This window comes from Podarcis melisellensis (assembly GCF_964234715.1).
Source record: "Podarcis melisellensis genome assembly, chromosome: 9".
Taxonomy (NCBI): Eukaryota; Metazoa; Chordata; class Lepidosauria; order Squamata; family Lacertidae; genus Podarcis; species Podarcis melisellensis.
Genome location: NC_138541.1, coordinates 77,390,880 through 77,405,844, shown reverse-complemented (window position 1 = coordinate 77,405,844; position 14,965 = coordinate 77,390,880). Strand labels below are relative to the sequence as shown.

General features: G+C 43.0%; 1 protein-coding gene across 6 annotated transcripts in view; it reads right to left on the bottom strand.

The window, feature by feature from the left end:
* Positions 1–14,965, bottom strand: part of TMEM266 (transmembrane protein 266) — a 91,954-nt gene that overhangs the window by 25,423 nt on the left and 51,566 nt on the right. For all 6 annotated transcript variants that reach the window (XM_081925658.1, XM_081925653.1, XM_081925656.1 and 3 more), the window contains one exon: positions 5,952–6,025. In XM_081925658.1, coding sequence (XP_081781784.1) covers positions 5,952–6,025 — 74 coding nt within the window. The remainder of the gene's footprint in view (positions 1–5,951; positions 6,026–14,965) is intronic.

Below are 14,965 nucleotides of genomic sequence, written 5' to 3'. Positions count from 1 at the left end.
CATGCCCACTTGTAGCATAATTATTGATATACTGTAAGAGCATGAAGGTGAGCAGTGCTTCACAAAGCACATGTGGACAAGGCCCCGAGAATCCAAAGCACAACATGGAAGACAATGGAGGAAAGGAAAGGAATGAGGAACATGGGGAGGGGGGGTCAATTCATATTCTTTCCACATTTCTCCTTGTCGCCATCTCTCGGTTCTACCTTGCGCTATGTAAAATAGGAGGGGGAGGAAGCACGCCAGCCAGCTCCCGGTGTGCTAGTAGTGTTGTTTTACTTGCAAGGATTTCTTTTTAACATGAAAGAGAGCATTTAAAAGTGGCACCCCCATCTACAGTCCAAATCAGTACAGTTCGTTCTACCACTCCATAACTTTACAAACTCTCCAGAGTTCTCTCATTAAGTGACCAGTGGATCACTTAATAATATGTTCTACGGATGTTATCAGTTGTTATCAGTTGTGGTGCATGTACAGGAATACACATTTTCTTGATCTTTTGGGGGGTCTCCAGGGAAATGAAGAAGAAGAAAAAGAAAAAGAAGAAGCTGTTTATCATGTCATTCTGCTGAATGTATAGATCAGACCTTGCTCTTATGCCACATGAACTAGAAATTTGATGAACATTTCATGACATCAGAGCATCTCAAATCACCACAACAGCTTTCTAAAACAACAGACTGAGGGTCTTGATGCCTAGTGCCTGAAAGCTGGTACTACTTTAGTAATAACGGATCAAACAATGTCTTTAAAAATAGCAGATGTACAGTTTCTTCATGTGTTATGCTGGTTATGCCTCTTTTGCTACCTGTGAATTTCCTTTAGCCATTGCTCAGGCCAATGCATCTGTGGTCTTAGCCTACCCTCACAGGGTTGTTGTGAGGAGTAAGTGAGGAATGGGGAGGCCCATATAGGCCCCCTTGCGCTCGTTGAGATAGAAATGTCATGAATAAATAATAGTTGAAGGGTAGAGTATAACGTTTTTCCAAACCCTGAACAGACACAGGACAACAGGGATATTCCCTTTTCTCCTCTCCTATGTGAAAAAAGGCTACAGATAGCTGAACTGATGTGAGAAAATGATTTTGCTGTTGATAATATTTTCTTTATACAATAGACAGGATTATCAAGCATCTTTCATGCGAAACACTTCACAGATGGCTGGCCTCCTCATAGTACATATCTGCTGCTGACAGAAGAGCATCAAGTACTAGAGCTGTAGAAAATTGGGGGAAAAACGATTCACTGGGATTGCTGTTTCAATCCGTCATGCAACGGTCAGTGAAAGAAGCAAGTGAATTTGAACAATATCAGGATTTAGCACAAATTCCCTTCACGCAAAAAAGCCAGTGATAGAAAACATTTGCAGTTGCTTTTGTCTGGTGACCCCAACCCAGATATTTTATTGATTTACAATAGTTTTAATATTCAAAACCACATTTTGATTGAGCAAATATAGAACTTTCTCTGCAGTATTCAATAAAAAGTGATCTTCTCTACCTAATGTTAAATGTAAGCCTTCTGGACAGGGGCCATTCTGCAGAACCAGCATGGAGTAGTGGTTAGAGGGATCACAGTGGACAGGGAAAATCCAGGTTCAAATCCCCATAAACTTGCTGGGCTGACCTTGGGTCACTCGCTCTATCTCTCACTCTAGCCAACCCCATGGGTAGGTTGTAGAGATAAAATGAAGAGGGGAAGAAGAAGAAGAGTTTGGATTTCATATCCCGCTTTATCACTCCCCTTCAGGAGTCTCAAAGCGGCCAACAATCTCCTTTCCCTTCTTCCCCCACAACAAACACTCTGTGGGGTGAGTGGGGCTGAGAGACTTCAAAGAAGTGTGACTGGCCCAAGGTCACCCAGCAGCTGCAGGTGGAGGAGCGGAGACTTGAACCCGGTTCCCCAGATTACGCGTTCACCGCTCCTAACCACTACACAACGCTGCCCTGAGCTCCTTGGAGGAAGAGGAGAGTAAGGGGGGGGAGCTAATTGTAAAGTAACTTTTTAGCAAATTGGAAACTATTTACTGAATACTGCAGAGAAAATTTGATACTTTATCAAAACGTGGCTTTTTAAGGTTATAAGAGATTGGTTTACATGCTCAAATACAGACATGTTTTATATATCTATATTTTCAGTTACAATACAATTATAACTGGTTTCTCTCTTCTCTTGTTTTATCTACGTAAACTGGTATCTTTGCTGGCTTTTGCACTATTGTAAAAACAGAGGCAGGGAAAGTGTCAGGCACACCGAGACGGGGATCCTGTCAGAACTGACGCAGGGTGTTTTCAGCCGCCCCACACATTCCTCTGCCTTTTCTCCTGGCACAGAAGGGCTTCTGGTGAGTTCAGCATCAACCAAGGAGCAAATGCAAGAATTTTATGGCACTTCTACTCAGGCATCACTCATTACATATTGAGATAATAATCCTTGAACATTATAGTAATATTAGATTCCACAGATTCTATGCTGCACCTCTGATATGTATTGTGCTTCCAACTGAACAGAAGAGAGCATATCTTTGCCCCAAGCAGCTTACAAAATAAATTCTGACAGCAAGTGGGGAAGAAGTTGGAGGATCACAGGAGAATAATGCACCAACCAAGCACCTGCAGTGCCAGAAGTAAGCCCTTCAGTTTGCCCCAGAGGCCTGCAATTCTGGTCTTGATTGACCAAACCACCCATTTCCAACACTGCAAGTAATAATGGAAAAATAGGAAATCTCTGTCAATAAATGTGGCTATTTATGACCTTCTCTGTGTAATCTATAGAGACTCACCAGGGCATCCTCTTAAGTTCATCTGTGCAATTTGTTCCCCTCCCCCTCAGCACATTAAGGTTAACTAGGGAGATCCTGCTCTGAAACCACATGCATCTTAAGCCTCAATCAGGACAGGAGGAACCCTGAGAGGCAATTTCAACCTCAGTTTTTCCATTATCAAGATGTTCCATAGTATCTCAAAAACTTGCTGTTGTCACAGATATGAGTGGCCAAAATTGTGGCAACCTTTTTTTGGAGTAATACCATAAAATTAGGGATGCGGGTGGCGCTGTGGGTAAAACCTCAGTGCCTAGGGCTTGCCGATCGCATGGTCGGCGGTTCGAAACCCCGCGGCGGGGTGCGCTCCCATCGTTCGGTCCCAGCGCCTGCCAACCTAGCAGTTCAAAAGCATACAGATAATTGAATAAACTTTGTTGCATTACATTCTTCATTAAATTATCTTTCCATTGATGCATAATTTTATGGTACTACGCCCCAAAAAAGTGGTATGAGCCATCAAACCTCGGAAATCCACTTTCTCCAAATGGTTTCCACAATTTTGGCCACCAGTGCAGAAACACACAAACACACCCAGGATATTCTACACCTCTTTTAACATTAATCAACTAAATCCAATAATACACTAAAGTATGGGGCAGAGCTGAGCCAGTTATGGATCTACTTAAATCAATGGTGATCCCCTGCCAGGTGAGGGGCCCAATCAAGACCCCTCTACTGCATGGAGCCAGCAAAGCCACCCCTGGCGGAAAAGGCCGCCCTCCCTTCTGTCCTAACTGGCAGAAGCCAGCAGGGATTCAGGTGTGAAGGAGGCTCACCTGCTCTAATCGTCTCTGGACAAGGTGAGAACTGCTCTGAAGTCTGAACACTTCATTTAATAATTTGAATTAAACCCTAGCAATAAAATACTGAGTCAAAATCCACAGTAACGGCAAAATGTATCAGCCCAAACTACACAAGATATGAAGGAAAACCTTAAATAAGTCTATAGCCAACACATCAGACCAAACACACCAAATATCAAATTGCACTGAGACTGACCAACCCTCAAACAATTCACATTAATAAGTCCTGACAACAAAACACAAACATCAGTTCCCAATTACCATAAAAAATAATGAATCTAACCCCAAATCAAAATCATTGTTATGGGAAAAGGAGGAACAGCCATTTCTTTATCCGTTTTCTCCACTTTATGCATGGTATTAATATATATTTTCCTCTTAGGTAAAGGTAAAGGTACCCCTGCCTGTACGGGCCAGTCGTGTCCGACTCTAGGGTTGTGCGCCCATCTCACTTAAGAGGCCGGGGGCCAGCGCTGTCCGGAGACACTTCCGGGTCACCTGGCCAGCGTGACAAGCTGCATCTGGCGAGCCAGCGCAGCACACGGAACGCCGTTTACCTTCCCGCTATAAAGCGGTACCTATTTATCTACTTGCACTTAAGGGTGCTTTCAAATTGCTAGGTGGGCAGGAGCTGGGACCGAAAGACGGGAGCTCACCCCGCCGCGGGGATTCGAACCGCCGACCATGCGATTGGCAAGCCCTAGACGCTGAGGTTTTACCCACAGCGCCACCCGCGTCATTTTCCTCTTAGCCTTCTACTTTTCCCACTTTAGTGTTCCTTCCAAGGAAACTGCTCTCCTATTCCTGGAGCCCAAATTTTGCTCATTCATAACTTTTTCCAGTAGTACGGCATCCTTTTTGAACTGTACAGTGGTACCTCAGGTTAAGAACTTAATTCGTTCCGGAGGTTCGTTCTTAACCTGAAGCACCACTTTAGCTAATGGGGCCTCCTGCTGCCGCCACGCCGCCAGAGCACGATTTCTGTTCTCACCCTGAAGCAAAGTTCTTAACCCAAGGTACTATTTCTGGTTAGTGGAGTCTGTAACCTGAAGTGTATGTAACCTGAAGCGTCTGTAACCTGAGGTACCACTGTATAGCATAATTAGAATGTGATCACACCAGAAAGCCTTTGTTCTGGGACATGGTCTACAAATTCTTATGGCTGCAACCTTCTGAATTCCCCAATGTAGAGAGAAACATAATTGGAAATATTAAGAAGAACTTAATATTCATTTTTCTTCACATCTGTCCATCTTGAGGAGGCTCATCATCAAGTAGCAAACATGTTAAATAGCACTGCACAATAAAATATTAATTAAAACCCAGTCTTACCAACAGCCCCCACAAATCTGCTAAAAACAGCTTGGAGGGTTCCAAATGCCCTCTGGAATAAGACTTGCTGTCAAGAGGCTACTAGCAAGGGGGCAGATCATCCTTCTCCCGTGAAGAAGTTTCAAAACATAGATGCCACTGTGAAAAAGGGCATCCTTTGAATAACCTTCTGCCACATCTGTGATGAAGGACTCTAAAGTAGGGCCTTCAATGCAGTTATAAACCAGTAGCCAGATTTTCTGAGAGAAGGTGGTTCTTCAGTTACTCTGCACCCAGATGATTTAGAGCTTTAAAAAGGTAATGATCAGCATCCGGGGGGGGGGGGGCAAACTTGGTCCAAGGAGGAGCTGGGAGTCAATGTAGATATTTCAAGATTGTTGCCTGTGTGCTGTCGGTGGTCAACTCCTGTTGATAACCTACAAGTTCCATTATACTCCAGCTGCACTTTCTAATAACTCTTTAAAATGCAAGCTCATGCACTAACATGCCATATTATAAATATTTATTATTTACTGAATTTATATACCACCCTATACCCGGGGGTCTCAGGGCGGTTCTCAGAATAAAATCAAGATACCTGGGCACCTAATAAAAATACATTTTAAAAGGGCAGAGGATGTAAATCGGATCAAACAAAGGCCTGGTTTAAAAGGAACCTTTTTGCCTGGCGCCCAAAGGTGTATAATGAAGGCACCAGTCAAACTTCCCTGGGGAGAGCAGTCCACAAACGGGGAGCCACTGCAGAAAAGGCCCATGCTCATGTTGCCACCCTCTGGACCTCTCCAGGAGGCGAAACACGAAGAAGGGCCTCAGAAGATGATTTCAGGGTTTGTGTAGGTTCATTTGGAAAGATGCAGCCCTTGAGGTATTGTAGTTCTGAGGTAACTAAGACAATTAAGGTGCCCAGATATACAACTGAACACATTTCCTAAGGAAGTAACCATTTTATCAGTCATATTGTCCTTTGTCACTTACTTTCACATTTCACTTACCTCTGAAAAGAACACAGAGAGGATAACTAGACTGATCCAGTGAATAACTCCAGCAAACTGTGATGCATTTGAAACTGAAATTAAATAAAGATTATTATGAAGCATCATTTTGGTTTCCCAGCATGCAAGTTGCACATTATACATAATGGACCAAACATTCTGAAGCCTGCCTTGATTAAGGCTGACCCCCCAGGAGACTGTGGGCCAAATCTGGGTTGGGAGAGAAGGGACAAAATGATGAAAGAAGTGAACTCCCCACCAATTGCAGAAACACTGGTAAATATTCACAGCTAGTACACAACATTAGAGATATAGGCTCAGTCGAGACGTAACACCAATTGTGGTTTTTATTAACAATCATTTAGAATGCACACCTTGGTTTAAGCTTCACTAAAGCTTAACATGATTTACAGTTACTTGTCTGCTTCCATTTTCCATCTTCTCAACTCTCCCATCTCTGAGCCTCCAGCACATATTCTCCCCTACTGGCACAGGATCAGACATTTCACCTCCATTTTCAATTAGCTGCAATTAGCATTATTGTCCAAACCAAACTGTGGTTAATCTGAACTATGGTTTATTGAAACAAATCAGGTTTATAAACTATGGTTCCAAGTTTGGCTTTTTTCAGTAAACAAGTCCAAGATTCGGGATTCAAAAGGTACCAAAAGTAGAATATAAGAGCCAAGAATGAATTAAAGTCACTCAACGCCCATGACTGCATGTAAAGCTCAGCCAAATGATGGTTTAGTTTGCATGCGCTGTCTTGCAGGAAGAAGACTGCGGTTGCTATGCTCATCCATGGTCTTTACCTCAGCACAGAAAGCTCTGGTTTAGGGTTGGAACTCAGGATTGTGGTTCATCTCCTTAATCATGATTTGTAGTCAGTAATAAAGTGGATACATGCTCCTCTTTGGAAGCCAGCATGCTTGTGTCATTACATGATGTGTGAACCAGGCCACATGCCATGAGACTGATCTACAATTTGACCTGCATTAAGCCTTCCTTTTGATGCTGTTAAGGTGCTATACTCAATATGCCAGCAAGTTTGGAAAACTCAGCAGTGGCCAGAGGATTGGAGAAGATCAGTCTACATCCCAATCCCAAAGAAGGGCAGTGCCAAAGAATGCTCCAACTACCGCACAATTGCACTCATTTCACACGCTAGCAAGGTTATGCTTAAAATTCTACAAGGAAGGCTCAAGCAGTATGTGGACCGAGAACTCCCAGAAGTGCAAGCTGGATTTAGAAGAGGCAGAGGAACCAGAGACCAAATTGCAAACATGCGCTGGATTATGGAGAAAGCTAGAGAGTTCCAGAAAGACATCTACTTCTGCTTCATTGACTATGCAAAAGCCTTTGACTGTGTCAACCACAGCAAACTATGGCAAGTTCTTAAAGAAATGGGAGTGCCTGATCACCTCATCTGTCTCCTGAGAAATCTCTATGTGGGACAAGAAGCTACAGTTAGAACTGGATATGGAACAACTGATTGGTTCAAAATTGGGAAAGGAGTACGACAAGGCTGTATATTGTCTCCCTGCTTATTTAACTTATATGCAGAATTCATCATGCGAAAGGCTGGGCTGGATGAATCCCAAGCCGGAATTAAGATTGCCGGAAGAAATATCAACAACCTCAGATATGCAGATGACACAACCTTGATGGCAGAAAGTGAGGAGGAATTAAAGAACCTTTTAATGAGGGTGAAAGAGGAGAGCGCAAAATATGGTCTGAAGCTCAACATCAAAAAAACGAAGATCATGGCCACTGGTCCCATCACCTCCTGGCAAACAGAAGGAGAAGAAATGGAGGCAGTGAGAGATTTTACATTCTTGGGCTCCATGATCATTGCAGATGGTGACAGCAGTCATGAAATTAAGAGGCGCCTGCTTCTTGGGAGGAAAGCAATGACAAACCTAGACAGCATCTTAAAAAGTAGAGACATCACCTTGCCAACAAAGGTCCGTATAGTAAAAGCTATGGTTTTCCCAGTAGTGATGTATGGAAGTGAGAGCTGGACCATAAAGAAGGCTGATCGCCGAAGAATTGATGCTTTTGAATTATGGTGCTGGAGGAGACTCTTGAGAGTCCCATGGACTGCAAGAAGATCAAACCTCTCCATACTGAAGGAAATCAGCCCTGAGTGCTCACTGGAAGGACAGATCGTGAAGCTGAGGCTCCAATACTTTGGCCACCTCATGAGAAGAGAAGACTCCCTGGAAAAGACCCTGATGTTGGGAAAGATGGAGGGCACAAGGAGAAGGGGACGACAGAGGACGAGATAGTTGGATAGTGTCTTCGAAGCTACAAACATGTTTCTGACCAAACTGCGGGAGGCAGTGGAAGACAGAAGTGCCTGGCGTGCTCTGGTCCATGGGGTCACGAAGAGTCGGACACGACTAAACGACTAAACAACAACAACAAGCCTTCCTGTCCTCATGTAGAGTGTAGGAAAGGCATATTACTAAACAACCATGTTTAATTCTGGATGTAGGTGGGGAAGGAAGAGAACACGCCATGTTTTGGACTTGCTGTTTTGAGGTTCTGTATCTGGTGCCAGAGAAGAAGCCAAAAAGCCTGGTAACCCGTTCAGTGCCTGCGTGTGATGGATTAGTAGCTTGGAGGGAGGACTCAGGAAAGCAACAATAAGCACAGTTTATCATTATTTACCATGATCACAGTGCAATACATCCCATGAGAAAAAAGATGTTGGCCTTACATAGTGGTATCTCGGGTTAAGAACTTAATTCGTTCCGGAGGTCCGTTCTTAACCTGAAGCACCACTTTAACTAATGGGTCCTCCCGCTGCCGCCGGAGCACGATTTCTGTTCTCATCCTGAAGCAAAGTTCTTAACCCGAGGTAATATTTCTGGCTTAGCAGAGTCAGCAATCTGAAGCGTATGTAACCTGAGGTATCACTGTATCTGGCTGCATGAAAGGAAAACTCCAAGTTAGCCATCTGCCAGCACAAAGCAGACCTTAGAAAACACCCTGGACTCTTGCTGTGCTGCAAATCTCTCTCAGGAGCCTTTAGGTAGACCAATTTCCCCTCTTTATGTTGAAAATGTTTCATGTATAGTAAAGTGTTAAAATAACTTTGGGAATACATACGAGTTTTGTTTTCTTCTTAATAAGGAAAAAAACTTCAAGTTTTCAGTGTTGTGTGCAGGCACAGAAAAATGCAAAACTGTAGCAGAATATTAATCTGTTTGAGTGAAACACAGTATTTCACTTTTAGGTTTGTTTTGTTTTTTAAATCCTGTAACTCCAGTACCTATGCAATGTTGCATATCTAGCCCTGTCTCCAGAATGTGAAATGCTAAGAGAAAGAAGGAAAAAACCTCAGCTACATTTTCAGCAACATCCTGATGGCTGCAATAAAGGGAAATGGGAAAATGCTATCAACAAGGCAGCAACCCATATGTTGGAAGGAATAAAGGAATGTGCAACATTCTGTCTGCCCTCTTGTGTTCAACTAAAGATGTGCAGAATGGACAACATGCAAGACGATAAAATGTTTTTATTGCACCCCCCCCACTCCAAGCCAGTACTGACGGTGAATGCTAATGGGTATTCTAAAGAGCCATACAATGAAAAGATTATCAGTTGCATTATTTACTTATTCATTCTCTATTTTTGACATTTATAGGCTGCCCTGTAACAAGTGTTCTCTGGGCAGCTTACAGAAAACAAAAAAGTTTAATAAATAAATAAAAGGACTAATAAAATAAAAAGTGGTGTAGCATTAAAAACTGACTAAAAATGAATATTAAGATTAAAAATAAAGTGCAAATAATAACACAAAAGGCTGGAACTAATTTAAAAACTACAGCGAGATTTATACGGCCTGGGATTTTTTAAAGGTCTTCGTCTGGTATTAGAAAGACATGAACGTATGCACTAGGATGAGGCTTCCTAGAGAGGACATTCTACAACAACTGGGGGTGCCGGCATTGAAAAGGTCACCAGCCTATAGCCACCAGGCTCCCCTAGTGAGGAAACCCAATGAATGGCCTCTGGTGATGACTGCAGAGTCTGGGGTAGATGTATATGGGAAGAGGCAAAATCCCATTCTAAAAGCCTCATTAATGAAGGCCACTTTAGGTCTACACACAGCTTTATGAAAAAACCTCAATTTCCAGAAGCAATTTCTCAAAATTCAAACATTTCGGTTTTCGAAGGCCAAAAACCCGGAAGTAACTGCTTCCGTTTTTGAACACTTTTCAGAAGTCGAACGCGCCATTGAGTTTTCCATAAGTAAATGCTTCTGGAAGTAAATGCTTCAGTTTTTGAACGTTTCGGAGGTCAAATGGATTACATTCGAAAACCAAGGTACCACTGTACATTCGCTGTCAAGTTTATAGATTTTTGAATTAGTTTAACAATGTTATTTTATATATTTTGTATACATTTATAGTACAATCACATCTTACAGAGGAATGGAGAAGAGTATTGGCTGGCTGAAATTCTGAATGTAAGCATTTCATATTGCAACATTCTCTGATGGGCAAAATCTTGAGTGGCAGAAAATTTCAGAAAAAGAAATGCTCTTTCCACATAAAGCTCCCTGCACTTAGAAAAACAGAAAAAATGGGAGAAAAAATCTATTCTACTGCCAGATGTACTGTGTGAAAGAGTGACCCTATGCAGTGGAAGAACAGCTGGTTGAAATTCTGCAGGTTAATGCCAGCAAAGCAGAGAGCTTAACATTTCTTTTAATGCTGGGCTTTCCCTCTCAGTTCTGGGATGCTGTCGTGAAATCTCGCAGGGCCATCCAAGTTCCCATGAGATTTCATGTGAGCATCCCTAGCCTTCCAGATCAGTCTTGTGCAGCTGTCTAGGAATGGGAGACTGGGTCTGAAGGCTCCCGTCCTCCACTGAAAAAAATCCCTTTATTCCACTGTCGCAGTTTCCCATGTGTATATCCCTCCACACATATTTCTTGAATTTCCAAGTTCAAACAGAGCAAAACCTTTTTTGGAAAAGGTACAGAAGCAAACCCTTTCCCAAACAACAGCATCCATGGCTTTAGTCCCAGCTTTCAAACCAGATGCTTTCATTACTAGGGCTGGCCAATGCGCATTGATACATTTGTCCAAAACCCGGTATGAAACTCACATTGTGATAACCAGTTTCATAATAACAACCTGGAAATGTATCACTAATCATGATGTGTATCATCGCTCAGGATTTCTGCAGCTGGCTCAACTCTCCCTTGCCTCCTGCAGGCGGCGGCAAACCACAAGGGCAGGTGGCTGACGAAAGCCACCAGTCTGCCTGGGAACTTTCCAAAGAGCACAGACACCTACAGGGAACTTTCCTCTGTAATGCAGGCAGCATGTTTAACCCTCCTTCCTCACTTCTGCCCGCCTCTCTCTGCATGTGGCTCCCCCACCATGCCTCTCGTCATGTCAGCTCTGAAGGCTGGCATTCCCCGCAGGCTCTGTGTTCCTACGAATGCATGGTGCAGTGGGGTGAGCTCTTCAAGCTAGCAACTATTACAAGTGCCAATGAGACACGGAAGGAGCAGAAAGGGTGATGAAAGTCGGCTTGGGGAGGAGAAAGGGAGTGTTTGAATGGGTGGGCATGATGGTTGTTTTGAGTCTTATTTGGGTGGGAAGCAGGTAAGAGTTTATCTAAAGGTCTTCTGGCGTAGCAAAAGTTAAGAGTGCACTTAGGGGTTAGGTGGCACTTAGGGAGAGCTGTGTGTGTATTGGGGGAGTCAGGCTGTATTTGGCAGCAACATCCCAGTGTTAGGACGGCTGGCGAGTCCAATAAGTTGTTGCAATATCAGATAGTGTCTATCAAGATATTTGGAGGTTAAAATTCCTTCCCTGAGCCTGTGCTTTCCAGAATACAAAGACGTTAGGTTTAGGTTTTAGTTGCCTTGTTTAATGTACTTTTAATGTGTGATATGCTTTTAATTTGAAATATACTAGCAGGCAGTGGCTTGTGAGGGTGGATGGGGAGGGCTTCTCAGGCTTTGAGAAGGTGGGGGGGCTCTTGGACCCCCCTGCCAGTAAATATATGGTGGTTTAAGTAGAAGGGGAAGAAATGGAGGCAGTGAGAGATTTTACTTTCTGGGGCTCCATGATCACTGCAGATGGTGACAGCAGCCACGAAATTAAAAGACGCCTGCTTCTTGGGAGGAAAGCAATGACAAACCTAGACAGCATCTTAAAAAGCAGAGACATCTCCTTGCCAACAAAGGTCCATATAATTAAAGCTATGGTTTTCCCAGTAGTGATGTATGGAAGTGAAAGCTGGACCATAAAGAAGGCTGATCGTTGAAGAATGGATGCTTTTGAATTCTGGTGCTGGAGGAGACTTGAGAGTCCCATGGACTGCAAGAAGATCAAACCTCTCCATACTGAAGGAAATCAACCCTGAGTGCTCACTGGAAGGACAGATTGTGAAGCTGAGGCTCCAATACTTTGGCCACCTCATGAGAAGAGAAGACTCCCTGGAAAAGACCCTGATGTTGGGAAAGATGGAGGACACAAGTAGAAAGGGACGACAGAGGACGAGATGGTTGGACAGTGCTCTCAAAGCTACTAACATGAGTCTTACCAAACTGCGGGAGGCAGTGGAAGACAGGAGTGCCTGGCGTGCTCTGGTCCAGGGGGTCACGAAGAGTCGGACACGACTAAACGACTAAACAACAACCAAGTAGAGGACGCTTTCACCCCGGTGTGGCTCCCTTTTATTACACACACAGCCCAACAGGACAACAACAAGAACCCACCAACAGCATATGAATCAATATGGCTAACTTGACCCAAGAACCCCACACACCCTCATACACACAAACAGATCCCACTGCAGTCAACTGAAGGTTGCCAATGAAAATTAATAAATGGATATAAAGAATGAAAGTTTACTACCCACTTCCCTTCTCTCTCCTCCCCCAACCTTATACTGTATTCCACATTAAAGTCTCACGTCGAATATAACTGATCTATGTTGTTGTTTAGTCGTGTCCGACTCTTTGTGACCCCCTGGACCAGAGCACGCCAGGCCCTCCTGTCTTCCACTGCCTCCTGCTGTTTGGTCAAACTCATGCTGGTTGAAAAATATGGTATGTGAGGCGGGAGGGGAGTTTTTACCCTTTTTTACATATACTATATTTGCTACATAAATGATTTGGCAAACCTCCCCCTAAACGATAACAAATTGATAAAAAGCAAGAAGAGAAAAAGAGATCAGAATTATATTTATGGATTAATATGAAAATAGTATTGTGTGAGAACAATGAAATGATTTAAAGCATCTAACTTCCACTGGACGGCAATTCGGATTATGGCCTTAGAAGACCTGGCGGGACGCCAGATTGTTAAGAGATCTAAGAATTGGAAGGAAAACTGGAATTTCGCCCAGAGCTACGGCAGGAAACCAGATTACTCCCTTACTCAGACACAAACAACAAAGATGGTGTAATGATGCAGCTTGAATTTCAGCAGAAGAAGAGAAAGATTGGAAAAGCGGAAGAAGAGATGCTGCTGCAGGACATGATTAGAAGAATGAAGAAGCAAATGGGAAAATAAACATCTCACACAGAGAATTTACAGGATACAGATACAAATCTTTTTATTAAATATCTCAACACGAATGGAAGTCAAGAACTCTGTAGCTATGGATAAAGGACTAAGATCAGGACTTAATGCAACTGGATTAACTAAGATTTTGGAAGCAGGAGGAAATAAGAACTTTGCATCCCAAAACCCAGCACACAGGAAGTCACTCAAAAATTATAATTGGCTGTATAATTGATCTATATTTGGATGGGAATGGTAATATGATATTGATAAAATGTGGCTATTATTGGAGTTTAATAATTGAAAACTAATAAAAATTATTATTTTTAAAAAGAATATTAGGGGGCAGGCAGGGTAAGCATGACTTTGTCTTCCAATGAGGACAAGACCATATTAAGAATGAACATAAGATTTTAGCTAGAGTTCATTCATTTTCAGCTTTGTAATCTTGTTATATATAAAAATGGCCTAGACATTCTGTTATTGCACCTGTAACCTAGTTTTCAGGCACCATGTGGCACCTAGATTGTCTAACTGAGTTTCTAACACCAATCTGTTACCAGGTCAAGTTCAAAGTCATAGAATCATAGAATTATAGAGTTGGAAGAGACCACAAGGGTCATCGAGTCCAACCCCCTGCGAAGCAGGAAACACCATCAGAGCACTCTGGCATATGGTTGTCAAGCCTCTGCTTAAAGACCTCCAAAGAAGGAGACTCCACCACACTCCTTGGCAGCAAATTCCACTGTCAAACAGCTCTTACTGTCAGGAAGTTCTTCCTAATGTTTAGGTGGAATCTTCTTTCTTGTAGTTTGGATCCATTGCTCTGTGTCCGCTTCTCTGGAGCAGCAGAAAACAACCTTTCTCCCTCCTCTATGTGACATCCTTTTATATATTTGAACATGGCTATCATATCACCCCTTAACCTCCTCTTCTCCAGGCTAAACATGCCCAGCTCCCTTAGCCGTTCCTCATAAGGCATCGTTTCCAGGCCTCTGACCATTTTGGTTGACCTCCTCTGGACACGTTCCAGTTTGTCAGTGTCCTTCTTGAACTGTGGTGCCCAGAACTGGACACAGTACTCCAGGTGAGGTCTGACCAGAGCAGAATACAGTGGCACTATTACTTCCCTTGATCTAGATGCTATACTCCTATATAGTAAAGTGTTACTATAGACATATAAAGTCCGTAACAGAACAGTAATATATTCTCCAGAATTCTTTAATGGTTTAGTCAAGCATGCAATCAGAGTAAAATTTCATTTAATTATAGACATCAAATTAAAAATAATAATAATTCAGTATTTCCCCAGATTAATATAAGCTCCAGCCTCATTTCAGACAACTTGATACAGTGCTACCTCAGGTTAAGTACTTAATTCGTTCCGGAGGTCCGTTCTTAACATGAAACTGTTCTTAACCTGAAGCACCACTTTAGCTAATGGGGCCTCCTGCTGCTGCCGTGCCGCCGGAGCAT